The sequence below is a fragment of the Gymnodraco acuticeps genome, unplaced genomic scaffold (assembly GCF_902827175.1).
Source record: "Gymnodraco acuticeps unplaced genomic scaffold, fGymAcu1.1, whole genome shotgun sequence".
NCBI lineage: Eukaryota > Metazoa > Chordata > Actinopteri > Perciformes > Bathydraconidae > Gymnodraco > Gymnodraco acuticeps.
Genome location: NW_022990475.1, coordinates 461,334 through 488,484, shown reverse-complemented (window position 1 = coordinate 488,484; position 27,151 = coordinate 461,334). Strand labels below are relative to the sequence as shown.

The 27,151-nt window shown below is 42.7% G+C and overlaps 1 protein-coding gene and 1 non-coding gene across 2 annotated transcripts in view; one reads left to right on the top strand and one right to left on the bottom strand.

Annotated features, from left to right (window-relative positions):
- LOC117552640 (contactin-associated protein-like 4) overlaps positions 1-27,151 on the top strand; it is a 132,218-nt gene that overhangs the window by 47,241 nt on the left and 57,826 nt on the right. Inside the window, 8 exon segments of the mRNA XM_034226217.1 lie at positions 1,278-1,471; positions 3,899-4,046; positions 5,295-5,498; positions 9,515-9,690; positions 9,852-9,998; positions 21,547-21,814; positions 24,657-24,806; positions 25,214-25,385. Coding sequence (XP_034082108.1) covers positions 1,278-1,471; positions 3,899-4,046; positions 5,295-5,498; positions 9,515-9,690; positions 9,852-9,998; positions 21,547-21,814; positions 24,657-24,806; positions 25,214-25,385 — 1,459 coding nt within the window.
- trnal-uaa lies at positions 23,050-23,132 on the bottom strand. Its single transcript has one exon. It is a non-coding gene; the product is annotated as a tRNA-Leu (tRNA).

The following is a 27,151-nucleotide window of genomic DNA, read 5'->3' as shown; positions in this document are numbered from 1 at the left end:
AACTAAGCAATAAGATATAAAGGAAACGCAACACGCCTATTGAAGGAACTGCACTTTTTAAAAACTACTCAGCGTTTCTCTCACCAAACCTTCTTATTCGACATATTAACCTAGAACACAGCCCATCAATAAGCAACAACAATGCTCTTTAATTGTGATATGTCATACGGGAAGGATGCAGACATGCAGGACTGTAGAAGCAATCAATACTTGGCAGCGCAACCTCTTATTGATGATATTCTATATAAGGATCCAGACAGGCAAGCAAACTGTACAACTAATCAATACATCACGCCACAGCCTCTTAGCAATGCTATCTTTGGAGAAAGGACGCTAATGGTCTAGCATTTGTGCAAAGAATCAATGACCAGCAGCACAATCTCTTATTGAGGATGTTATGGAAATTCAATACACAACGAATCACAAAGAGTAAACTTGATTGTCACAAATCTAATCCAGGAAAAAGGGTAACGTCAGGCAGGTTTTTAGCGTCAATAACTTGCTTAGAATTGCCTGATTTCTACATTTTAATTTACAAAGACGAACGGATTTATAAAAATTCAATAACTGAACTGTGTTTGAAGTAAATATCAGGATGTTATTTTTCTTATTCAAAACACCTGCAGTATCTTGGAGTAAAACTAACCATCTGTTTCAGCTCCGTAAGTGAAATACTCTATGCTCAATTATGGCACACAAATGGGTTTTATTCCACAACAAATGGGTAAGGTAACACTTAAAGGGCAAGCAATTCATCGCTAATGCACATACAGCAAGGCAAGGCACGTTTATTTATATAGCACCTTTCAACACAAGGCAATTCAAAGTGCTTTATAAAAATGAAAGACATTAAGAGCATAAAGAAATAGTGCAGCGGAAACACATTATAAACAGTGTGAGATGTAAATATTTCAATTGAAAGCAGCGGCAAAAAGAAAAGTCTTCAGCCTGGATTTAGAAGTAGTGAGAGTTGCAGCGGACCTGCAGGTTTCTGGGAGTTTGTTCCAGATGTTTGGAGCATAATAACTGAACCATGTTTAGTTCTGACTCTGGGGACAGAAAGCGGACCAGAAGACCTGAGAGATCTGGATGGTTCATCATTTAGCAGGAGATTAGAAATGTATTTTGGGCCTTAACCATTCACAGCTTTATAGATCAGCAGCAGTATTTTGAAATCATTTATTTGACAGACAGGAAGCCAGAGTAAAGACTTCAGAACTGGACTGATGTACTTATTCATCTAGAGAGACATGTGATGTCTCCCTCTCCCCCTTTAGGAGCTGGAGGGTGGTCTCCTCTCTCCTCAGACGGCTATCAGTGGCTGGAGGTCGACCTCGGAGAGCGGACCACGATCAGCGCCGTGGCAACGCAGGGACGCTACGGCAGCTCTGATTGGCTGACGTCGTACCTGCTGGTGTTCAGCGACACGGGAAACAACTGGAAGCAGTACAGACAGGAGGACAGTATCGGGGTGAGTGCAAAGGGCGCTGTTTCCTCAAGGAGACATTTTGCATGTATTTAACAATAGTGGGGCACAGCATATAACAATGGTTCATTTTCATTCAGAAGTGGATCTTACTGTCTGATTCTGACTGATTGTAGATTTTGTTGAATTGTTCATTTTCACTGACTGTTATTTGTGCTTCTACTAATACGCCACATAGTCAAAGGCTTCTTTTTTTGTTTATTTAATTATTGTGTTAATGGTGTTGTAGCAAATAGCAAACTACAACAGAAAAATAAATATCAAATATAAATGTCTGTAGTGATGTGATAAAGTCGAAGTCAAAGAGTTGATTTTTTACTAATTTTAACGGATCGTCAAGTTCAGACTTTTTCTACCATTTGAATGGTTAATTTTTTCCTCAAATCGACACAGAGAAGAATATTGAACCTTTTTTAGAGGAATTAGACAAAGACCATTGAGGGCCTTGTAGCCTTCTCAGGCTGGGTATCACTAGCAAAATATGTCATATCTTTAAAACTAGAGATTGTTGGAACTGTGGAAAATTAAAACGCGTTTTTTTTAGGAGTTTTGTAATAATTAGCAACATAAAATGACTGTTTCTTTCAATGGAGTCTGGTGGCTTCGAGGAGAGCATGTTAAATGTGTGTTTTGTACACCAAATCATTCCAAATCCGTCTTTATTTTACTGAATACATCTTAAGAAGCAGAAAAGGGGGAACACTTGTGTCAGGCCAGCCGTAATTTCTGCTGTTTGGAGCTGCTGATCAATACCTGTGTCTACTGCACAGATCCAACAGTTAATGGTGATTTGAAGACAATTAAAGACATATATTAGCAGGTGTCATTGGAATTATTTTTGTCAAGAGGGAAAGCGGCTTAAAGGTGGGGTAGGTAATTTTGGAGAAACCAGCTCGAGTGCGCTAGAATTTAAAAATACACAGCCGGAAGAAATCTGCCACTTCCTTACAGAGCCCCTCCTCCAACACACACGAACGCGCACATGACCAATGAGGGCACGAGATAAGTTTGTGCACAGATGGAAGGCTGACAGGCAGGTAGGCCATCCAGTTACTTTAGCCGGGCCGGCTCAGATGATTGGTCGTGCTTTTTACAGTTCTACGGCTTCCACAGATGACTTTTTGTATGGATTTTTTGTCAAAGCACTTAATATATTCATTGCTATCGGGATGTTAAGAGCATTCCATGGAATATAACAAAAAGTGTATCTCGAGCCGGTTTCTCAAACTTACCTACCCCACCTTTAAATGTGCATTTATTTCCAAAGTGTGAGACTTTGCCATCTTACTATTAAACTCTTGTATGAGCACACACAGTACTGTAGGTTCAGTATCATAATATGTGAGTGAAAATAAACCACAGTCATTACAGCTCATTTCCCAGCACTACCACAGTGTATTTACAGCAGGGCTGGTCTGCAGGGATCAGTCCATCCTGAGGAGATAATCACAGTCACCAGGAGCCTTTGACTCTTCATTAATAATGGATGAGCAATGAAAGAGCTCTGCTGACAGCGCGGACCTGTTGCCAAAACACTTAAGCTGCTGTTGAAGGACACGGAGCGGAGCGGAGAGGCAGCCGAGCGGCACTTTCCTGGCTGAGACCACGCAGCCTGGAGCACAGCCACGCACTGAAACCAACGAGGGAAAAGTGTCAGAACACATGTTTTTGAGTGGCAAGTGACAATAAAGACACATGGGTGAATTGAAGTGGTGTCTAGTGTGCAGGGGAGATAAAAGAAGCAAACAGGATGTTGTGCCAGATGCTTTTTATAGCATGTTGAGTGTTATTAAAAAATAAATAGGAAGAGTCACAGGAATAGTTTGACATATTGCTTAGTTCAACAGTTGCATCTGGTTTGTTTAATCTGTACTGTGATGGAAACTTCTGAAGCAATGGAGACTCAGAGAGACACGAGGAGAGCAGGAACTTTGATGGCAAACACTGAAGGTTTATTTGGAGCTTCGGCCGGAGAATTCATAAAGACGTACTGGGCCACGAGGTGACACAGAAGATACCAAACCATTTCTGAAGATCTCTACCCCAGACCCATGTATTTAGCTGGTTCCGAGAGAAGAATCAACATGCTGCACAACAAGATATAACACCTCTATGAGCTGACGCCAACAGGCAGGAACAGGGAGGCAAAACACTGAGAGCACAGCAGCCAAGGTTGCAGGCCTGTGCTCAGCGAGGGCCGTACACACTGATCAACTGGGTCAAAGTTATGGACAGGAAAATGTTTTCCCCAACATGTACAAAGTGTAGATGTCAACCTTTCAGTTTAATGTTTGTGCAAATTTGCCAAGTAATTTAGGTGAAAAGTGTCCAATCAATTAATCTCCCACTTACATCCATGCCAATTTCTTATAAATCACAGACGGATAAACAGTTCATTGTGTGTGTTTCCAGTCTTTCCCAGGTAACAGTAATGCAGACAGTGTGGTTCAGTACAAGCTGCAGCAGCCGGCCGTCGCTCGCTTCCTCCGCCTCCTCCCTCTGGACTGGAACCCCAGCGGGAGGATCGGACTCCGGCTGGAGACCTACGGGTGTCCTTACAGTAAGACTTCTCTTCTTTATTGTTATAAATGCACAACTTACCATCTACCACCTTACCTCTTCTGCAGCAGAAATATTGCAGGAATTAATTTGTAAAATTACCAAAATACCGTATAATGTTGAAGCTAGGGTCTCTGGGAGATTTGTTATGTACAGTATGTGTGAGACTTTGACTTTCTCCCCTGCTTTAATACATAATGATCATCTACCTTATCATTTGAATACTTAATAATAGGTTATAGTGCCTTATTTTGTCTTATATTGGGATGTTTTTCAGCTTTCATGCAGCAAGAGATAATTAGGCTTCATGCCAACTATTGTCCCTAATTCATGTTTGAATTATTTCCTGTTTAAACATTGACAACCATCATATTTCACACTTTTCTCCTGAAAACCTGAAACCATATGGTGTTATCAGCAGTTTAATGGATTCTGTTTGGAGTATGATTTGCATTAAGAGTTCTGCATCAGCACAAAAGAACAAACTCACAATGTTCTGTTTTTACCCACGTTAACATTATGTTAACTCATAATTCATGTTTCACAAAAGATCCACATTACATCTGCTAATCCCATGGGAACATCTCTTAATTGCATCCATCCATCCATATCCAGCTTTCATTACTTTAGTCATAAATACAAATATATGCTGTTATGTTGTTTAATTTGTTGACAGTCGATTGGAATTATCTTTATCTAAAGTGTTTTTCTAATTAAATGAACACAAGTACATTAAACATTTACTGCAAAACACAATATCTGCAAAGTCTGTTGCAACACAACACAATTGGCCTGGTATCAGGCGATGTCCTTTAAAACATAATTGTTGTTGCAAATTAGATACATAACCGTAATTTACGTAAAAGTCCTAATTTGCCTTTCTGAAAACATCACAAATTAAACCCTTAGTGATTTACTTCTCTTCATCCCCCTCCAGAAACATTGAGACGATTTCGTTCGAGAAGGGTCTGTCTATTTTTCTGGGGGGTTTTTTGCGTGGAGATTTTCTGCATCAATAAATAAAAACATCTTTAAAAAATGATATCTTATCGCTACATGTAAAAAAAAAAAATAGTTACAGTCTAATTTAGTTTTTAGAGAAAAGTTAACCATTAATCCAGATGTGGTTTGGTTAAAGGACCCCAAGTTAGTATTGACTTGAATGCTTCCCTACTGTATGACAGCACAATATGAAATACTGATATAACTCAAAGCTCTGACTGCCTCTGTCTCTCTTTGTGTCTTTCAGCCTCTGATGTGGTGAGTTTGGACGGCAGCAGCAGTCTGGTGTTCAGGTTGACCCCCGACCCGAGGCAGACGTCCAGAGAGGTCGTCTCTCTGAAGTTTAAAACCCTGAGGAATTCTGGGACGCTGCTGCATGCAGAGGGAGAGAGAGGGAGAGGACTCAGCCTGGAGTTAGAGAGAGGAAAGCTGCAGCTGCTGCTCAGACAAGGTACCTCACACAATATACAGATATCTACCCAACCGAGCAATACTGACATATATTATGTATGTAAGTAAGTAAGTAACATTTATTTATAAAGCGCTTTTCCCAGACATAGTCACAAAGTGCTTGACAAAGCATTAAAACATCATACGAATCATAAAAGATTAAATGACCACACAAGCCACGCGTTAAGAAGTGCTAAAAACACAATACATTGTGAAAAACACAATACACAATAAAAACAGAATACAAACATAGAATACAATAGAATAAAAGCACACAAGTTACCCAAACGCCTGCCTAAAAGCGTCTACAGAGTTCCATAGTTTAGGAGCCACGGCCTCGAACGCTCGATGTCTTGTATATTGGAGAATAACACAACAATCTCTATGAATACCAGGTTTATCTGCAGAAATATTGGGAGATATACGGATATGGCAAACAAGAGAAGTGGTAGGCTTCAGAAGCTTGCAGTATATTGTTGACATCGTTGGTAAAAATTCAAACATAGCTGAAACAACTTGATCAGCACGAAGAGATGTAGTGTCTTGACATGTCCTCTGTGGGCCTCTCTGTGGGCCTCTCTGTGGGCCTCTCTGTGGGCCTCTCTGTGGGCCTCTCTGTGGGCCTCTCTGTGGGCCTCTCTGTGGGCGTACTGGTGGAGAACTTCTCTATTAGGTGGAGGACAATATAAACCCCCCTGAGATAACTTCTGATTGGGTGAGATGGGCGACACGCACGCTGCCGCCTGATTGGTTTAAACCTCGGCTCTCGCTCCATTGCTGCGTCTCTGTCTAGTTGCAGCCGTGATGGATGGTATCCGTTCACTGTAGCATGTGTTAGGGCCGGACCCTGTAGGACTTGATGCATGGCTTACAGACTGTACAGAGGGGTGTGTGTGTGTGTGTGTGTGTGTGTGTGTGTGTGTGTGTGTGTGTGTGTGTGTGTGTGTGTGTGTGTGTGTGTGTGTGTGTGTGTGTGTGTGTGTGTGTGTGTGTGTGTGTGTGTTGGTTAAACTAGAGGCCGCCTTGCTGAATCATCACCATATGGCTCACCTCTCATCAGGAACCCCATCTGGCTGCTGAAATACTTTCTCCATCCATCCCCTCCCCTCATTATCTCTCTACCTCCCTCACTCCTTTCCTTTTTCTTTGCCTCCTTCATCCTCTTTTTTTTGCGTTTTACAACTCCCAAAACCTTCTGTTACCCCTGCGTCATTACATGTGTCTTTTCCTCTGTCGAACTTTCAGCCCTGTGTTTTTTATGCATACTTATCTTTCTTTTATCCATCTTTAGAGGGGCCCTCATGTTCAGGTGTATATCAGTAGTGTCTCTACTTTAAAGAGTTCTCTCCTGCTGATGTTCAGGTGTATATCAGTATGTAGTGTCTCTACTTTAAAGAGTCCTTTCCTGCTGATGTTCAGGTGTATATCAGTATGTAGTGTCTCTACATGTCTCCATGCTTTAATGTTCAAAAAGCACTTTATTTCTCTCATACTGCCTGTGCTGCAGCACCTCTTTTCACCTTCTGTCTGAAACCAGAGCCCAGTCTGCTCTGATTGGTTATCTGGCCGACTCTGTTGTGATTGGTCTACCGCTTAGAGATGTCCGGCCCCTTAGCCAATCTAATAAGCTAATAATAATTAGGGATGCACGATATTGGTTTTTTGAAACCGATACCGATAACTTCCTGCTTCTCAAGACCGATACCGATAACCGATAATAATATAATATATATATTAAATGTACCTGTAGTTTTTGCACACCTGGTGGTAAAAAAAAGACTAGTAGTGAGCAAATGACATGAGCATTACTACTATGAACAAAACAAAGCCAAGAACAGTTTTGACTCTCGTCAAGCGCCATCATTTCTATGATGAAGTTAGAGATCGTTTTAGCCCTGGGGTCGTCTCTGGCAAACTTCTTGCCTTTTTTAAGAGCCTCGTCGATAGGTAAAAGCCCCGGTGCCTTTGCAGCTGGCTTTGGATTCGCCGCTAGTTTAGCAGCGCAGGCGTCTTCGTACGCTTTTAACACACCATCGTAGCGATGGCGATGTTTCAGGTGACTAATCAGGTTGGAAGTATTATAGCTCGTTGCCTTTTTCCCTCCTCGTGGAACTTCTGCATTTGTTAATACAAATAGCAAGCGAACTATCTAACTCTGAAACTTTGAAATAGTCCCATACCACCGGCGACATGTTTGTTTACTGTCCTGGCTTCACGGCCGCACACCATTTACGTCACAGCCAGGCATGAGTTAGGGAGTGCTGGATTTGTGAAAAACTCCCCTCTTCCTAAACCACTAATACCACAGTACTGGCAAAACGGGAGGAGCCGAGTGAAAAACAAGCGCCCCTCATCCCAATCCACCCACACCGCAGTATTTTTTCCTTTTTTTTCACACAAAAAATATATTGTATATTATCGGGGCTATTAATACTGGTATCGGGTTTATCGGGATGACGTCATAATTTCTAATATCGGACCGATAATTATCGGGCCGATAATTATCGTGCACCACTAATAATAACATATTATCTCCATGATATTAATGTGCACATTCATGCTGTAAATATTATTTCTTCGACCCCATGACCCCTCTTCTGTGTTGCCATCCGACTTAATGTTTCCTTTATGGTGACCAGTCGCTTTTTAATATTTTCCTGGCACGTTGAGGCTCCCATCAGGAAGTCACCTATTGATTTCTGCTGACCCACATCACCATTCATATAAACATCTCACTCAAGGACTCACTGACAGGAGGTCTTACACAGAAGACAGCGGTGCATTCTTTATATTCCACACCAAGCAAACGACTTACTGCCATGTCATAAACCTACATGTGCGACCATTGCTGTCACTTCTTGAAAAAAGATAAATGTATTTTTAATCCCTGTTGACCGTGCTACTTCATCCAAGAAGTAAGGATAAGCCACATGGAGGAAAATAAAGAGAGAGCGACAAAGAAAAAGTCACATTTGATCTCTGTATATTAACTTTAATTCATGGACTTCCACCGTTGTCTTTCCAGTCATGAAATCAAATATTCAAAGAAACAACCATAAGATCCTCTCCTTGTACATCCAACAGCATCTTATTTGTTTTAAAGTGTTGCTATTCTCATATTGATTTCACTGTGATGTCTTCTCTTCTTCACTATAGATGAATTAGTTTTCTTCTATAAGCTGCAGACAAATAAACCTCTCATAAAATGGACTGCAATATCAGAAAAGTCCTTCATCATTAAAGTGTCTCCGTTTCTCTCTTTGAAGTTGGAACTGAGTCTCCCTAAAGATGATCTAATGCATTGTAAAGGTGACTGTATTCAGCTCTTCAGCAGAAACACAGTGTTCCTCCCACAGTACTGCAGGGGATGCAGAAATGAATCCACCAATTTGGACTTTGCTCATTAATCATTAACGATGTCTCGCCATGTTTCCGCTGCAGTTTCCCATATTCTGCATTATGACATATTTCGCTTTGGTTCTCAGATTCTACGATTATATTATTCATCCCAGGGAAACATTGTTTGTGTCAGTTTTTTATTAAATAAAAAAATAGAAATTATTACAAATTGATACATATATTTATTAAATATGTTAAAGTATAAATGTGCATGAAAAATATAAAATACATTTAAATATGTGTGCGTAGGTTTAAAAAAAAAAAAGGGGTCGTTGGTGTGTGGTGTGTTGTTCTATCTCCTTCTATGTTCTTTTACATTTATTTGTTATTCTTCATATTTTTTGTGTGAATTCTTTCTTCATTATTAATTTTAAATGATTTATGTAAAACAAAATGCTTAAGTCAAATGTAAAAAAAAATGGATACAAACGTAAAATATGCTGTATACAGGGGAAACTAAACTATTCACCAGTAAATAATATGTTATTGGTGCTAAGTTATTTTTACATATTGTCAGAAAATGTAAAAAAACTACTTTATTCTAAGTTTCTAAAATCTCAATTTTCTACAGCCTTTTTTCACCTCATTACTCTCTCCACCTCACCTCTGCTCTTCCAGGCAGGACTTCTTCCTCTGAGCCCCGGCGTCTCTCCACCCTCGGCAGCCTGCTGGATGATCAGCATTGGCATCATTTAGCGGTGGAGCGGCGCAGCTCTCACCTCAACCTCACTGTGGACAAACACACGGAGAGGATTCAGATCCCTGCAGAGTTCAGCCACTGGCACATCCAGCAGGTGGGGGAACACACAGGAACACATGCATTCACAATCGGGAAACTAAAGTATCCAAGCCCTAAATGCTCATTTTAGAGCCAGACATGTGTAGGTTTTGTATTTTCTTCTTTATTGTACATGCAACCCTCTGAATATCTCTGTTTCTCTGTGTCTTCATCCAGCTGAGTGTGGGGACAGTCCAGAGCCTCGGCTCTCAGAAACCAGTCATCTCTAAGAGGGGTTTTCATGGCTGCCTTGAAAACGTGTTGTTCAACGGCCTCAACTTGATAGATCTAGCCAAACACAAAGACCACCAAGTTACCCTCATGGTAAGTTAATTTAGTTAAACACGACCACATGCACTGAGGGGGCACAGCTTCAATCACTGGGCACTATAACACAAATCCACCTCTGAACGTGGTCCTTCAGAAAGTTACTCTTTCAAAACACGTGTTAAAGATTATGCGGTGTGTGTTTTGGTGACTCTTGTGACTTCTAACTGATTATTAAACATCCTATTTAATTTCTGTTTTATCATGCACTTTTATTCTGAGAATATTTGTATGCTGTTTGTATATTTTTTTCATATTTAGGTGTGGAGAGCTGAGCGTACACATTTAATTGTACAGTGCAACGTATACTGTACATATGACAATAACAAACATATCTTAAATACAAACATGACCAAAGAGCAGCATGTTCATTTTTAACTTTGTGAATTTGTATTTAGTTTAAAGTAGTGCTGTCAAAATTATCGCGTTAACGGCGGTAATTAATTTTTTTAATTAATTGCGTTAAAATATTTAACGCATTTAACGCATGTGCAGAATGGCCCGCCCCATACATCCCACCAGTGGCAGCGCCAGGGTATGGCTGGGGTAGGCTACACCCATACCAAGAAATGGCTTAGCCCCACCATGAAAAATGATGTTAAAGGAAGCAAAATAAAGTCTGCCAACTCGCGCAGAGTAAATTGCACAGACAGCAGTTAGTAAGATTTATTTCAGTAGCCACGGTTTTGAAAACTTTTGTCACGTAGTGATCGTCTTCTCAATAGAACATCTTTGATAACGGCGTGGTGTTGTTGCAGGAAGTCCCGACGGAGAATACTTTTGCTGTAGTACAGGGGTGCACATAACTGGTACGCAGGTTATGTGCGTAATCTGAAATGCGTACCGTCACTTGTGTCACAAAGCGCATTTGCGTACCGACGTACTTGTGAAGCTTTTCCAGAAGGCGGTTAGATCACCGGACGACAGAGTCGGTCTCCGTGTGCACAGACAGGCTGCTGTCTGCTGTTAACGTCGGTCTGTACAACGGAATTGTGCCAAAACTACGCCAACCGGCTACGGAGGGAGACTCCCCCCCTTCACTGGAGACCTGCACTAAAACAGCTGATCACAACGTTCACACTGTGGTAACGAAGTACTCCACTAGCCGCCGCCGCCCCCCCGTCGACTTTCCTGAAGTACTCCCCCGTTGATAGAAATCAACACGGAATGAATTAAGACCCCACGGTTTGATGATTGATAGGTGTGTGGGTTGTCTTTCATTTTGACACGCAGAACAATGTTATAATAAACATAGATACTGTATGTTAAATGGATATATCCGCCTTCTTTCATTTATCTTTCCATTCCCACAACAATATGCATAAATAAATGGCATATTTTGGACATAGTTCGAATGGTGATTAATCATGATTAATTAATTTTTAAGCTGTGATTAATCTGATTAAAAATTGTAATCGTTTGACAGCCCTAGTTTAAAGTAATAAGGTTGTTTTATTTAAGTGTGTTGTTATTGGTAATTTGGTGCGAACCAATTGCCAACGTGCGTTTGTGTTTTGATAAGAATCTTTTTGTCTCTACTGGGATTCAATCAATGTGTTATAGATTGTTAAGCCCTCTTAGAGACATTAGTGTTTTGTGATTTTGGGCTGTATAAATGACATTGAAATGATTAATTGATTGATTCGAAGTGGTGACATATTGGCTTTACCATTCAGGCCCTGCAGTGTGCTGGTTCCTGTGGATGCCTGGGTAATGAAGCCAGGATAAAAGAGTGTAGAAGGTGGTTAGACTCTTACTAATGCCCCCTCATCTCACACCATTAGTACCTTCAGATGTTTCCACATCCGTGATGAGTGGCGCAGGCTCATCAGGGAGAGACTGTGAAGCGTTCCTACAGGAAGTAATAAGTGCTCTCTCATTACAGGAAAGGCCCAGGCAGCAAGAACAACATGAATTCTTAGTGAAGAGGTCCACAGATTTCACATGCATGGCTAAAGATCTAATGGAGGCAATTTTATTTTATGTGTTTAGGTACTAGCCACAAAGTTATGATCCAATGTAATGCAGGGACTGAATGGTGCTTCATATGGCTCTGTGAGGTGGCATTAACACATAGAGTGTGGGTGAAGGAAGATTGGTGTGTCTGCGCTGTGGAGCTGTAGGCGTTAGTGGATTTACAAGTTAACTTTTTACTTGTTGTGCCCACTCCCAACATGAGTTATAGGTCATCACGTACAAGTACACCACAAAGGGCCTTTAGATGTCACCTGTGTTTCCTGAGCATTGTAAAGATAGCAGGCTGCGGATACTCCCAGCAGAGAGCTTGAGATGTAATATATTTCTGCTGCAGCCTGGTGACTGTAGAGGAAACTTCTGTGTAGCATGCAGTGGAGTCACCGACTCAGGAAGGAGACACGGGAAGAGTCGGAGCTTTGATGTCAAACCACTGTGATTTATTTGGAGTTGGTACCAGAGTATTCACATCACAAATCCAAGAGTCAGAGGTTCTGACTCCACGGTAGAGTTGCCACGTCAATTCTGGAGAGCCTCTCTCTTGCCAGTCCATCTAACTGGTTTCGCAGAGAGTAAACAACATATTTGAGGAGATAGCCTAAACAGTGTGGGAACACAGAGCTACTTGCCTCGGACACTTATGACCTCGAAGATTTTACCTTGGAGTCCACAAATACAAAGAAGGAAGTGTCCCAGTGTACCCACAACACAGACCATCTGTATCCCAGTATTGACCGGTCACAGAATGGGAACAATAACATTATTGGCTAAGCCGCCTGTGTCCTTAAAGAAGGTAAACAGACATCGAGGTTTGTCCTGTATGTTACTAATTGGCGTCTATGATAATTATTTCCACAACAGTCCTCTCTTTTTATCATTTATGATAACCTAAAAACATTAGTCTAATAATAATTTGGTCAATAATTAACTCAATAGGCGTCTCCAGGTTCGAGTGTGGTCTCACCTTACATCAATTATATCACAAAGTGGAATAAGATTGAAACATTCAATCACAATGATTGATACAGCCAATCATAATAGGAAAAATCATCTCTCATCAGTGGTTTGATCATCTTTAGTCAAAAGCATAATAATGAACACACATAAAACACAGGTGCACAATGGCTAAATATTTGTTTTAAACTAATATCTTTTATCATTTACCATTAGTTAATTTCATTCATCAAACTATAAAATCAAAACCAGCTTGCCGCTTTAAAGATTTACTTGAAGGCAATCACTAGTCAAAAGCATAATAAAACTCAGGATCGTAAGAGACCCTGCTAAAAATTCACAGTTAGAGTATAGAATTCACAATGGTGATTTGATCAATCTGTGATCTGCAAAAGTGCAGTGTCCTCAATTTTAGGATTATCTTAAGAGTCAGGCACTTAATTTTAGTAATATCAATACATTCAAAATCTGAAAAGGAAAAGTCAGACATGTATTGTGTAGTGTAACAACCTGAAAAGGAAAAAAATCAACTTTAATCAGTTTTAATTAATTGGCCATTCGTTGTAAGGGGGAACCCATGGTTCGGGTGCCACGGTAGAGACCCACGGGTCGGGAAGCTCGACGTCGTACATCATCACGGTGTCATCAATGGTGTCGTACCCCACCAGTGTCTGTGGGGCCTGGAGGGCGGTTTTGACAACCTTTTGCATGACCAGCTTAACAACAGTGACTAGGCACACTATCAGGATTAGTACAGCTAAGATAAACAGTGAAATGGTAATGGCAAGTTTACCCAATCCCGCTCCCCATGACCCAAATATTCCAGATAAATCCCCAAATGCAAACCCATGAGTTTCGTGCAATTCTTTTATTCCCCTAGCAGTATCATGAGCCATATCCATGACCTCAGGTGTAGCATCAGAGATGAAAGAACAACACTCAGAGCCAATCACCTTGCACGTGCCCCCCTGTGCTGCTAGCAGAAGATCCAGTGCCATGCGATTCTGTAATGCCACTGTTCTAACTTCCTGCAGTTCTTTGTGTTCAGCCAACATGGCTCTGTTGGATACATTGAGGTGGTTTTCCACTATTTTGGAGAGAGCTATGATTTCCTGCTGGGAAACATAAATGCCGTACCAGGGCAGGACAGCGCTAGCCAGCTGCTGACCTGTTGTGATGGTCCTACGATTTCTGTGTAGGGAGGGGAGTATTGCTGCAATCTCATCAATCTCTACTTTACGGATCAAAGGGATTAGATAGGCTAGATAACAGGTGCCATCAAAAGTGTCATAAGGCATGCAACTGTAGGCTCTGTCTCCACAGACCAAGTAAACTCTCTCTGGGAGGGGAGTACTGGTTAGTTTGACCTTTATTACGGTGTTACAGTCGCTGTGGCCCACATCGTGAGAGGGTAGAAACCCTCCTCCGTTCTGAAAGCAGATAGACACATTCTTCCACTCATGCACCACAACTGGGGGAATATAAACTGAACAGTCACGTGTAGGGGACTTACCTAGGGGTAATGGCAGCGAGCAGTCATGTATTTTAACTTTAATCGAGTCCACTGTTCGGGACCCAAACCAGGGTACCACTGTTACTAAGGCTTCAACCAACAAAGATGGTGTGTGTGGTTGAGGTGAACATGTTGGTCCCGTATAGTTAATTGAACAATTAGTCTGGACTAGAGCTAATTGGAATCTGTATTCAAAAACTAGGTTTAAGTACTTCTTCACATATATAATTTTTAGGACCATTACTCGCTTGAAACCGTCTGGTAGGTAATCCTTATTTATTGTGTCAACAATGAGCGAGATTAAGCCCTTGTACCTTAAAGGTTGCTTGGAGTCTATGGGGTAAGAAGGGATGTAACAATCATCGGTCTCATCGCTAATTCGGGATGCTATATCATTCCAGCTAACTAAACTGTAGTCAGGTTTTGTGAAAGGAATTGGGCTGAACATGGGAGAGTGCATGGACTCTGGCATATTTTGGCACAGCCAACAGTTGCTAACATTGCGTTCATGTGCATAATCTATCATTAGATTTATTGCAGAATTAGAATGGGTTTTAGTTTGTTTAGGTGGAGTGATATGGGCACTCTTTAAAGAATCTACATCACTTCCTGGTGACTTAATTACAGCTGGACCTGGTTCCATATTTGAGCATCTAGTGACCCCTGTACTGGGATCTCTGTAATTGGGTGTCCATGTGGTACACATAGGATCATTCTTTAACTGTTCTTTAGTGAAACACCACATTTCTGGGGGTACATTTGCAATGGTGTTGAGTGTTATTCTTACCATCCGCTGCGAGACCTGGAACCGCTGGTACCCCGTCTCTGGATAGACGTACCACGCCCATAAGCCTTTGCTTGAAAACACAGGAAACACAACAACACAGTCATGTGAGTTACAGTGTGTAGTCGGACATTCAAAGGAAATATTCTGTAATCCTGTTTTGGGAATGTCAAGAGCAGGGAGAGGGAGTAGCCTTATCTCGGGGCCCACTTTCCTCTTTTTTCTCCCTCTTTTTCTAAATGTTTGTGTGATGGTGGGAAACAACCTGATTTTGTTGCTAGGCAATGGTGTGCCCGTTGATGTGGTTTGGCCTTCAGGGTCTGGGCCCCGAATAGCCAAACTGCCTGCGCCCTTGGATAAGAGCACCTTATATTCACCTTCTGAGGGGCGAGAGCCCTCGCCACCTGTCATCGGGATTGGTTCCGCCTCACCTGGCGGGGTTTCCTTGGCCAGGTATAGTAGACCCAGACCAAGGAGTATGAGGACATTCATCACACGCCAGCACCCTGACCCTCCCCTCTGATCGGCGGAGGAGACAGGCGGCATCGAGAAGCGTGGATCCACTCTGTCCTGCCTTGAACCTTTAGGGCTGTTCTGGTCACTATTAACACCTGGAAAGGACCTTTCCACCTGGGAGACAGAGCATCTTTTTCAAGAGACTTGATTAGCACATTATCACCAATCTCAAAAGGGTGGGTTGGCTCCTCTCCAGGTTGAGGGAGCCTGTCAGCCACCTGTCTGTGAAACTTTCTCAACATGTCAGTCAAATATTTTACATAGTTAGTCATGTAATCATCTGTCCATAACAGAGTAAGCTTATGGGGTGTCACTGGGGGACTGGACCCTGTGGACATTACCCTTCCCATCAATACTTTGTGGGGGCTAAGCCCTGTCGTAGCATTCGGTGTGTTTCTGATGGAACACAGGACTAGTGGTAGTGCATCTACCCATTTCAATCCTGTGGTCAACATTGTCTTGGTGAGTTTCTCTTTTATGGTCAAGTTCATTCTCTCAACCTGGCCTGAGCTCTGTGGGTGATAGGGAACGTGCAACTGCCATCTGAACCCTAACACTGTAGCTAGACTCTGGGTTATCTTAGAGACGAATGCTGGACCTCTGTCACTGTTAATCCCTGCTGGAACACCAAATCTAGGGATAACATCTTTGAGAAGACACTTTACAACTGTTCTAGCGTCTTCTTTTCTGGTTGGGTAAGCCTCTACCCATTTGGAGAACTGGCACACTATTACCAAGAGATACTTGCAACCTTGGCATGGTGGCATGTGTGAGAAGTCGATTTGCATATTTACAAAGGGCCCCGACGGGGGTACCAAGTGTTCGTGTTGGACTGGGCCACTTTTCTTTCTTGTCTGCTGGCATGTCATGCATCTATCTACTAGGGCCTGTGTCGCTAGTGTGATGCCTGGGGAAAACCATTGTGATTGTATAATCCCATTCATCCCTCCTTTTCCTACATGTGTAGAGCCATGAGCAACATGTGCCAAAACATGGAGGAACGAGCGGGGGCAGACCATTCTGCCATCTGGGTGGAGCCACAAGCGGGACTCTGCGTCAAGTGTACAACTTCTGCGCAGCCATAAGTCTTTCTCCCTAGCATCAGCGCGGGCTTGCATGTCCGCGACATCATTAAAGGAAGGCAAACAAATGGGTTCTGCAGGTTGTGTGGAGGGACATTGGAGCACCATGGAGGAAGAGGAAATGGCCGCTTGTTTAGCCGCGGTGTCGGCTAACGCATTTCCGCGTGCAATAGGATCATCAGAATTTGTGTGAGCAGCACATTTAACTACTGCTAGCTGTGCAGGGAGCAAGATAGCGTCTAACAGTTGAGCCACTAACGCATGATGTTGAATAGGCTTACCAGCCGATGTTAAGAAACCGCGCATTTTCCACAGGACTCCAAAATCGTGGCATACCCCGAAAGCATACCTGGAGTCTGTGAAAATGGTCGCGCGGGGGTTAGTGGAAAGGCGAATAGTTGCTGCTTGAATGTGGATTTTTTGTGTTATTGACCCTATTCCTCCATGGCCTCCCTATTGTTCATTATAGCCACCCTGTGCTGCTGCATACTGCCCCTGCTGTGCCCCCCACCTCTTAGGACATTTCCCTGCCCAGTGCTCAGTGCTCCCGCATACGTGGCAGTGCATTGGTTTTTTTTGGTTTTTGTTTTGCTGCTGCCTGTTCTTGTTTTGATAACCTTGTGACTGTCCTTGGTTCTGATATTGTGGTGTGCTGTTTTGTCCCTGAGTCTGCTGGTAGTTACTCTGACCTTGATAAGCCTGTTTGCTTCCCTGTTGCAGCACCTTTGCCGTTCGGGGAATCAGACAAATCTGGCTTCTGTGTAGGGCCCGCATGGTGGCAATAGTAACTTTCCAGGTTTTCATCTGCCAATCGGGGGTGGCTAACATGTAAGCTTGAGCTGTCTCCGGGATAAGGTTATGCAATAAGCTCTGTACTGCAAACAAATCATTGATCTCTCTTTTAATGCCTGCATTCTTGTCCCACACCGTTATGAATCTCTGGATAAAGTCTGGCACTGTTTCTGTAGGGCTCTGGATGCAAGCCATCACTTGGGAAAAGTCAGTGTGAGTTTTAGCACAAGCTTTGATAGCCCTAGCTCCGTCAGTTTCTAACCACTGAGTGAGGGACTGTGTTACAGGCCAATCTCCTGCGTTTGTGCACACTGGAAATTTAAACTCATCTTTGCATGTTGGCCATTCGGCTTTGTATGTGAGGACGATCAGCTGTTTAACATCATGCACCAAACAGTTATAGACCATACACACATTAGTCAGCCATGACAGATATTCATCTGGGCTCTTAGTGGGGTTGGGCGCGTGTCTTGTGACATCGATAACCTCTGAGGGAGTCCATGGTTTAAATACCGGGACTTCTCCTATCAGGATTTTCGGGGCATTGTGTGTTTCACTGGAGGCTGCGGCTTGTTGTGCTTCCTGCGCTGTATTATGTACCTCTTGCTCTTGCGCAGCCTGTGACGCCTTTCTTGTGATCATTTTTCCCCTGAGTGCCGCTATCTCCTTAGCTGTGAATTGGCGCGGTGTGTGCTCTAAACTGAGCGGAGGAGGAGGGGGAGGAGAAGGAGGAGGGGGAGGAGGAGTAGAAGAAGAAGAAGGGGGAGGGGGGCTTTGCTCTGGAACTGTCCCTGTCTCTGCTGAAGACTGGCCACCTGAATAACCAGAAGCCTCACCTCCGCCCCTGTGATCTGCCATTTCCTGTAAACCTGCGTTTCGCTCTGTGTGTGCGTCATGTATTTCTTGCTCCCTTTCCCTCTTCACTTCTATCTGTCTGATGTTTATGATAGCTGCAACTGCCTCCAACAAGTCGTTATCTGAGTTTCTGGCAATATGATTTATTTCTTTGTCTCTGTGGTGGGGATTACTTTGGGGCAGAGAGTTACAGTGTGCTCCTTGATAATGCTCTGTGTTAGTTGGACCCCTGCGTCTGTCAAGATGCTAATCACTTGGGACGGGAGGGGCTCTTTTCCTTGGCGCCTAACCCAGTCTGACATTATAGCTTTAGCTACGGCCGCTACATCGTTGCCATGTCTCTCTTTTATTCTGGACATGATATCTGCTCTGATGTCAAACGCGGTTTGTAAACTGAGTAAGTGACAACCTGCAACACATTTGGAAACATTATCAAGCAGTCTTCTGAGTTCACTAGAGCCCCATTCACATCCACCTTCACTTTCACTCCTTTTTCCCACAGACATCCACGCTTTCACGCTTTTTTTCATGTACCCTTTGTCCCAAGCTGGGTTAGGATCATCATCAATAATCTGAGAAGCCTGTCGCAGCACACTCATATCAAAAGTGCCTGTGTATGGCCAGTCAAACGGGATTCTCCCTCTCTGGTTGTTCTGTTGTGAAAATTCGCACATCAATGCCGTAAAAGGCATCACATGATTCCAGCCTACAGCTCTGCCGACCATCCCAGACGGCATATTTGGGGAAAACATGTGTGTGTAGTTCTGTTTGTCTGTTGCGAATTTTGGTAGGTGTGATGTTTGTTTATCGTATGTTTGAGTTTTAGTTTTAACCACCGGCTCAGGTGTGGACAGATGATTACCCATGTTTGTGGTTAGTATTTGAAGATCAACACTGCAATTTGGACAAACAAACATGAGCTCACTAATAAACGCCAGGGCGACAGCAAAGCTCTTCAACTCAATATTAGTCCGGTTTTAAGAGAGATCTTAGAGGGGGTGAGGAATTATCTCCGGTGGACGTCTGCTCACGTCTACCCTTGTATACAAGTGATTTATCGGTGCTTGAAAGCCGTCCAAGAGCGATAACTAAGCTTATCCTCTTGTGACAACCACTAGGCTATCTGTTTCTAGTGGCGCTGTGCCCCCCCGATCGGAGCCCACAGACTTTTCCCTGCCCTTTCTCTCCAAACAACAGCTCAGTTGACTGTAGTCCGTACGACCAGCCTATATCTACTCGCCATCGAGTTCACCTCAAGGTGAAACACAGTTTGCCTATGCTTGCTTGCCACTACACACCTCTGATCAATTAGCCTATAATTGTATGTATGCACTCCTGACCGCCACCTGCTCCAGAGAGCCGTAGCGTATCGGGTGATGCACGCACCTCGTGCTGGCCCGTCTAACCATGAGAAAAGCGGTCCTAAACAACGAGTGCTTTTAGACCGTCCCGTTTGAAGGACGGCGGTGCCGTGAGTTAAAACCTAGACAAGAACTGTGATTTTCTTCCTCTCAGCCTGCACTGCTCCAGCCCCACACACACACGGTGAGGTTTTTACACACACACGCAAGGCTGCAGCTGGAGCCGTGTTTCTACAGAGAGGTGATAGCAGTAAATATCTCTGGCTGCTTATTTTCAACTGCTATGTTCGGCCGCTAAGACCCTCAAAATCCGGCGATTTGTCCAGTACAAATCTTTTGCATTGCTTTCTATTCACACAGAAGCTCCACCTCACTGATGCCCTTTCTTTAAGGTCTCTTTAAACATGAGCTGTGCATGCTTGTATGGCACTTCCGTCCCTAATCAGCATACACAGAGGAAGCCAGCCAGGACTGAGTCCCCAGACACTGATTCCCTAGGTTTAACTATCCCCAAATGTTCATTAACCAAAAGGAAACGCAGCCGATCAGTTTCACAGGTAATTTTAGGATACCGTCAATCACAGATTCTGGTAAGGCAATGTCCAAATGTGGATTTGAAATTACACTTACCAGTTCTGAAGATATAGTGGTATCTTGCCGACAACGCCAATTTGTAGAGGAAACTTCTGTGTCGCTATGCAGTGGAGTCACCGACTCAGGAAGGAGACACGGGAAGAGTCGGAGCTTTGATGTCAAACCACTGTGATTTATTTGGAGTTGGTACCAGAGTATTCACATCACAAATCCAAGAGTCAGAGGTTCTGACTCCACGGTAGAGTTGCCACGTCAATTCTGGAGAGCCTCTCTCTTGCCAGTCCATCTAACTGGTTTCGCAGAGAGTAAACAACATATTTGAGGAGATAGCCTAAACAGTGTGGGAACACAGAGCTACTTGCCTCGGACACTTATGACCTCGAAGATTTTACCTTGGAGTCCACAAATACAGAGAAGGAAGTGTCCCAGTGTACCCACAACACAGACCATCTGTATCCCAGTATTGACCGGTCACAGAATGGGAACAATAACATTATTGGCTAAGCCGCCTGTGTCCTTAAAGAAGGTAAACAGACATCGAGGTTTGTCCTGTATGTTACTAATTGGCGTCTTATGATAATTATTTCCACAACAGTGACATTACCACTACTCAACACAACGTGCTGCAACAGAGATGTGGAGATATCACTGTATGTTCTCGTTCTTTTCATTTGTATACTTTATGTCTTTTCCCTCCTCGCTGGGTGACTTTGCTATTTTTTTGTTTGCTTTCTTTATCGTATTCTCGGCCTTGCTGTTATCATAGGGAGGGGAGGCGTGTGGTGCAGTGGGTTGAGCGTTGGTGTTCGGATCAGGGGGTCACAGGTTCAAACCCCACTGCAGTCAGCATGTCGTTGTGTCCCTGAGACACTTCACCCCAAATTGCTCCTGTGGGGATTGCCCACAGTATTAAGTATGTTAGTCGCTTCGGATAAAAGCGTCTAACAAGTGTCATGTAATGTAATCATTATGGTAATACAGGTGTCCTCTTAAGGAGACTTGCTGATGAGATCATTGCAATAGAAGTCATGTCCTTTGCGACTGATTAATATTCATGTTTATGTTGTGTTATCTCTAGTAATCATTTTCCTCTCCCTCCTCCTCCTCTCTCCGCTCTCAGGGCAATGTCACCTTTTCTTGTGCTGAGTCGGTTTCCGTCGCCATGACCTTCCCCGGACCCCAGAGCTTCCTCCAGTTGCCGGGGGCCACGGCGTCGTCGTCAGGGGGCGTGTCCATCGGGTTCCAGTTCAGGACGTGGAACAAGGCGGGGCTTCTGCTGACCTTTGACCTACCTCAGGGAGGGGGCGTGGCCTGGCTCTACCTGAGTGAGGCCAGACTCCGGCTGCAGGTCCATAAAACTGGCAGGGCGCTGCTGGAGCTCAGTGCAGGTACCTTTAAATCTACTTCCAACCGCTAAAAGTGAACTTTATTTATTTGTTTATTCCACACATGGCAGTTATTTTAAAACAAAACATGTACACTTATACTGGTTAATAGCGCATGGTGAAAAGGAGCAGGGAGAAGAAAATGTTATTTTACCTGCCCCTTCTTCAAAAAAAGTAAAATAAAAGCAATATTCTTTCAGTCACAGTTAGTTGGTTAATCTTACCTGGTTACTGATATATAACGATGTCAACCTGTATGTTAGAGAGACAAGTAAGCCACTGTACTCACATGTCAACTTGTATGTTAGAGCAGGGATTCTCAAACCTTTTTCAATAATGTTCCCCCTTTGAAAAAAAAATTGAGCCAAGTACCCCCTGATCAGCGCAAAAACAATTTGTTTGGGAAAAAAAGCCTATATAAAGAGGTACAGTACCGCCTTGCGCCATCAGTGTCTGATTTATTAAAACAACAACCTTGTAACTGAGAAACACTTAAATGCTACTTTCAAATGTTTACAATCCATCACTAAATTCATGGCCAACCAATTTTAACATCATGCAATAACACTAAGACGACATTAGTTACATTTAACTGATATTTTTAATAAGTTGTACTTACAATTTAGTGAGAAACATGGACTTGTGCTTCACTGAGGATCTTTATCATTCTGACAGGGAGGCAACTGCAGTTATTACACTTCGTGTTTTGAAATATGTGTAACTCTAGTCTATGAATATAAAACCCACACTGCTCAAACTTCGTTACTTTTCCTAAAATTGGTATATTTATCTATTTTTTTTTCTTTTCTTTTTTCATTAACATAAAATAAATCTCACGTACCCCCTGCAGTACTCCAACGTACCCCTAGGGGTCCGCGTACCCCCATTTGAGAACCACTGTGTTAGAGAGACAAGTAAACCACTGTACTCACATGACAACCTGTTCACAAACCTTTCCTGTATGGCCATCAGATTTTTCCATCACAATTGTCCGTAACAATTGACAGATCTGTTTTACAAATACATCTTGTGGTTTTGGAAGTTGATAACAGAAGGTGATTTTTTTATTTATACCATTCTCACCAGAGCCACATGCCTGGCCAACAGCTTCTATGATCCACTGGGTTTGAAGCAACTGCTCTTTTTGTTGCTCATTGTCTAGTGAAATGCAACTCTGCTTTTACCTCTCTCGTAGTCTCGAACCAAATGCATGAATCGATTTAATAATACAGTAGATCTACCAGGAGTGGGGTTCGAACCCACGAGAGCTATTGCCCATTGGATCTTAAGTCCAACGCCTTAACCACTCGGCCATCCTGGTTGCTTTTGTGAGGTAATTTAGTAAAAATCAACCCCTCTTGGAATTGATTGATGCATGGATTAATTGGATACAACAGATGGAGACTTTAGCAGAGCAAAGCAAAATCAGTTCAATTCAAATTAATCAATTAAATATAATGTAGGACGTGAAAAGTCAAAATCTCATGCATGCAAAAGGTCAATTATAACCGTTTCTCCAATACATTGGTTTTAAAGTTCGAACAAACAAGCACATAGTTCTCTAACACAGTCTCTTAAAGTTGCATTTTGTTCAAAAGGTCAATTTGTACTTTGTGATGTACTGTTTTATTCTCATTGCCAAATCCCTCTGCAGCCGATCGCACTGTACGATGACTGTGGTGTGTTCTTGTGCAGAGTATTGCCAGTAAGAAAAGTAGAGGAGATAATGAGATATTGATTAATTCCCTCAACTCCTGACAACAGAGCGATTCACAGGAGAGCAACAGCCTGCTGGTACTTGGTGGCAGATCGATCACACAGAAGATGCAGGAAGTAGATACCTTTGTGGTCTGCACTCAATCTGCCCACCTCCCCCATGTTTTTTTCAATACATTTGTACTAAGTCTAGCATCTGGCAACATCTGCTGCAGAGTCTAACCCCCTAATCCCACCAGGAGCGTCTGCGCTGCGTTGCGCTGCGGCGTTTTTAGCGATCGCGGCCACTCTAGTCAATGGGTGCTATTCCACCAGACACGCTGCGCCGCGCTGCGCCGCGGCTCGAAGCGTCCCAGAAGCTCCTCGCCGCTAGGAATTTCTAAAATATAGGATGAATCCTATTTTTGACGTGGCGCAGCGCGGTGCAGGCAGGAAGTGGAATGTTCATCCAACAACTGCGAGGCTGCACACACCACGCTCCGCTTCCGCAACGTTTTGAAACGCGCCTGGTGGGTTAGGACGCAGGAGGAGGTCGCAGCGCGGCACAGCCGCAGCGCAGACGCTTCCAGTGGGATCAGGGGGTAAGGGGTGTCCAAACTACGGCCCTGCGGCCAAATGCGGCCCGCGTGCCATTTTGAATCGGCCCTCAGCAAATAAAAAAAGTATAATAGAATATGGACCACAGATGAAACTTTTTAATGTCTTATATTGTACTTCTTAAATATATATGTTCAAATATGTTACACAGTCGTATTCATGTGTTAATAGGACCACTTTTCAAATAAATTCATTTAATAAAGTTGGAAAACATTTCTAACATATCTTAGTTGATAAGAAAAGGCCAATGACTCACAGTATTTTCAGAACAAGCTTGAAATACACCCTTCCTATTTCTCCTTATTATAATCAATCTGAGGCTTCTGTTTTAAGGAAGGAGCTGCCTACACTCACCTCACCACTCAGTATACCTCACCTCTAGTGAGTGGCCCAGCCCTTCGTATATTTTTCTGTATGTGGCCCTCTGTGAAAAAGGTTAGGACACCGCTGGTCTAAATGGAACCATGTACATATGAAGGGGAAAAAGTCACATTTTTAGCAGGGTGTGTGTTAATTGGTATTTGTTTTGTAGGTTCTGCTCTGAATGACGGTCAGTGGCATTCGGTGGATCTGAACTCCAGACGAGGTCGTCTGAGCATCATCGTGGATAAAGAGGAAGGAGGCAGCGCTCACGCCACTCATTCATTTCCTGTCACTGTAGAAAGTCACCTCTTCTTTGGTGGTAAGATGCAATTTCAACCTGTCCAACATCAAACAGCTCTGTGGGAGTTTAAGATGTTAAAAAATAGTTAAGAAAAGTAAATTGTGATTTTTTTTTACAGAGGTGTTCCCCAGAAAACTACATTTTTAACTATCATGCAGTTTTTTGATTTTGGCAGCTAGATACAAATTATACTCACAGGTCACATTGTAATCAAGTAATATATGTTTTATCTACATTTTTTTTAATATTCGGGATTGTGGGAAAAGGTATTTCGATCTCTCTGTCTGTCACACAAACTGGAAGATTGACAATAAAGTTGACTTTGATATATCTTTGTGTCGCCTCTGAAAACACGTTTTATTTGACAGAATTGTTTATGTTTGGAGAATGACGGTCTTTTGTAAGAGCTCTTTTTTTCTTTTTAGGTTGTCCTCCTGAAAACGATAGGCAGGAGTGCAGAAACCCCTTCAATATCTTCCAGGGCTGCATGCGTCTCTTAACTTTGGACGACCAAATCGTGGATCTGATCATGGTGCAGAAAAAGCAGCTGGGAATCTACAGCAACCTGCAGATAGATATGTGTGGAATCATTGACAGGTTAGTTTCCCAAAATATGTTCATTAATATCTGTTAACCTGGAAAAACGCATCATCTGCAGGAAACAGCGTCTGAGGGCTTCTTAATAGTTAATAAACTATGAATGTTTCATATCCATGTAACGGGAAGAAACTCAGCTGATGATATGAACCATTTTTAGCAACAAAAAAACCACAAGGCTAACGCTGAGCCTCTGAATTAGCCCTGAGCGAAATGCTAACGCCGTTAGCACAGAAAACACGGTATAACACCCTTAGTACTTATCTGCACATCCAACATATCGATTAGCATAGTGAGAATACACAGAATCGATAGGTATCTATATCATCACTCCATGATCAGAACTCGCAACATTATAAACAAAAACAGAAATCACAACATGTGGCATTAGGTAACAAACACGTCAATATGTCTTACCTTTGTCGTTGTCGGATCAAAGGTTGTCTTCAATGGCATTAAAACGATCAAAACGATGCTGAAGGTTAATAGGTTAATCCAATGTGTCTGTGTCACTTTGAAATGATTTCTGATAATGCATCAGCAATAAAACTAGTTTTCAGTTTTTAGATTTCAAAGCGTAAGACAGCTTTCGTTTTGGGCAAACTGCATGCGCATAGCCCCCACTACTCAATTGTAACGTTGGTGTGTATGTGGAAATTCCCCTTCGAGTATATTGGCTCTAACGGTTAAAAAGAGATGTCAATCATCAAAATCGACCAATGGGTTCCAGAGAAACGGCAAAAACGCCCATTTCCACCCAAATGACCTCAGAGGTGGAGTTTTTTTTGCTAAACCTCTCTAAAAAGGTCAAATGTCACTTGTGTTTTATCAATCTTGAAACAGGGTACTTATTATATGTTGTACTTTGGATTCCTAAAGCTTTTAGTCTACCATCTATCATTCAAGGGTGGTTTTCACTATAAGTAAATAATTATTTTTGGACAGACACTATCATTTACAGTTTTTTACTATGTTCAATCTGAATTTTCTTTAAAATAAAAAACATCTATATTGATTCTGACTTTTCTACATCCAACTCACAGGTTTATCATTACTTTGAGAAAAAAGATTATTAATGTTCTTTTAGAAGTGTAGTTAAGGTCATTTGTTCTGGAAATGTAATTTTGGAGCCTGAGACCTGAAAAACAAGCTTGGGGGTTAACAGGTTAAAGGTCCCATGTCATGGCCATTTCTACTGATCATAATTCCATTGTTGAGATCTACTAGAATAGATTTATATATTTATCATCCAAACTCACATGGGTTTCTCACAGCATCTCTGTATAGTATGTGTATTCACTCTCTGTCCTAAACGGCTTGTTGGAGCTCCTGCCCCCCCCCTCCCTGTGAGCCGACTGTGCTCTGATTGGTCAGCTTGCCCACTCTGTTTTGATGAGTCCACCACCGTTACAGCTGAACATCAGTGATTATGTTTTACAATGGCGTTTGTTAGCAACCAGAAAATGACACAAGTAATAACAAACAGATGAGAATGCTGCGTGGGGTCTGGGTGCCGTGTTGGTGGGACGTTGCGGGGCTCGCTGCTGCAGCGGACAGTGTGAGCTGGCTTACTGGTGTCGTTTCCTGGTTGCTGCGGGGGATCTGCGAGACAGCGAGACAGGGCGAATATGTGGTTTAAATCATTCATTTGTAGATGAAATCATGTTATTATCTGGCTTTTCATGACTATCAAAGGACAGACCTTTCCTATTAAGGACCACCAGGGAATTAAGTTAAAATCCAACTGTTGTGGCCATTATGAAATC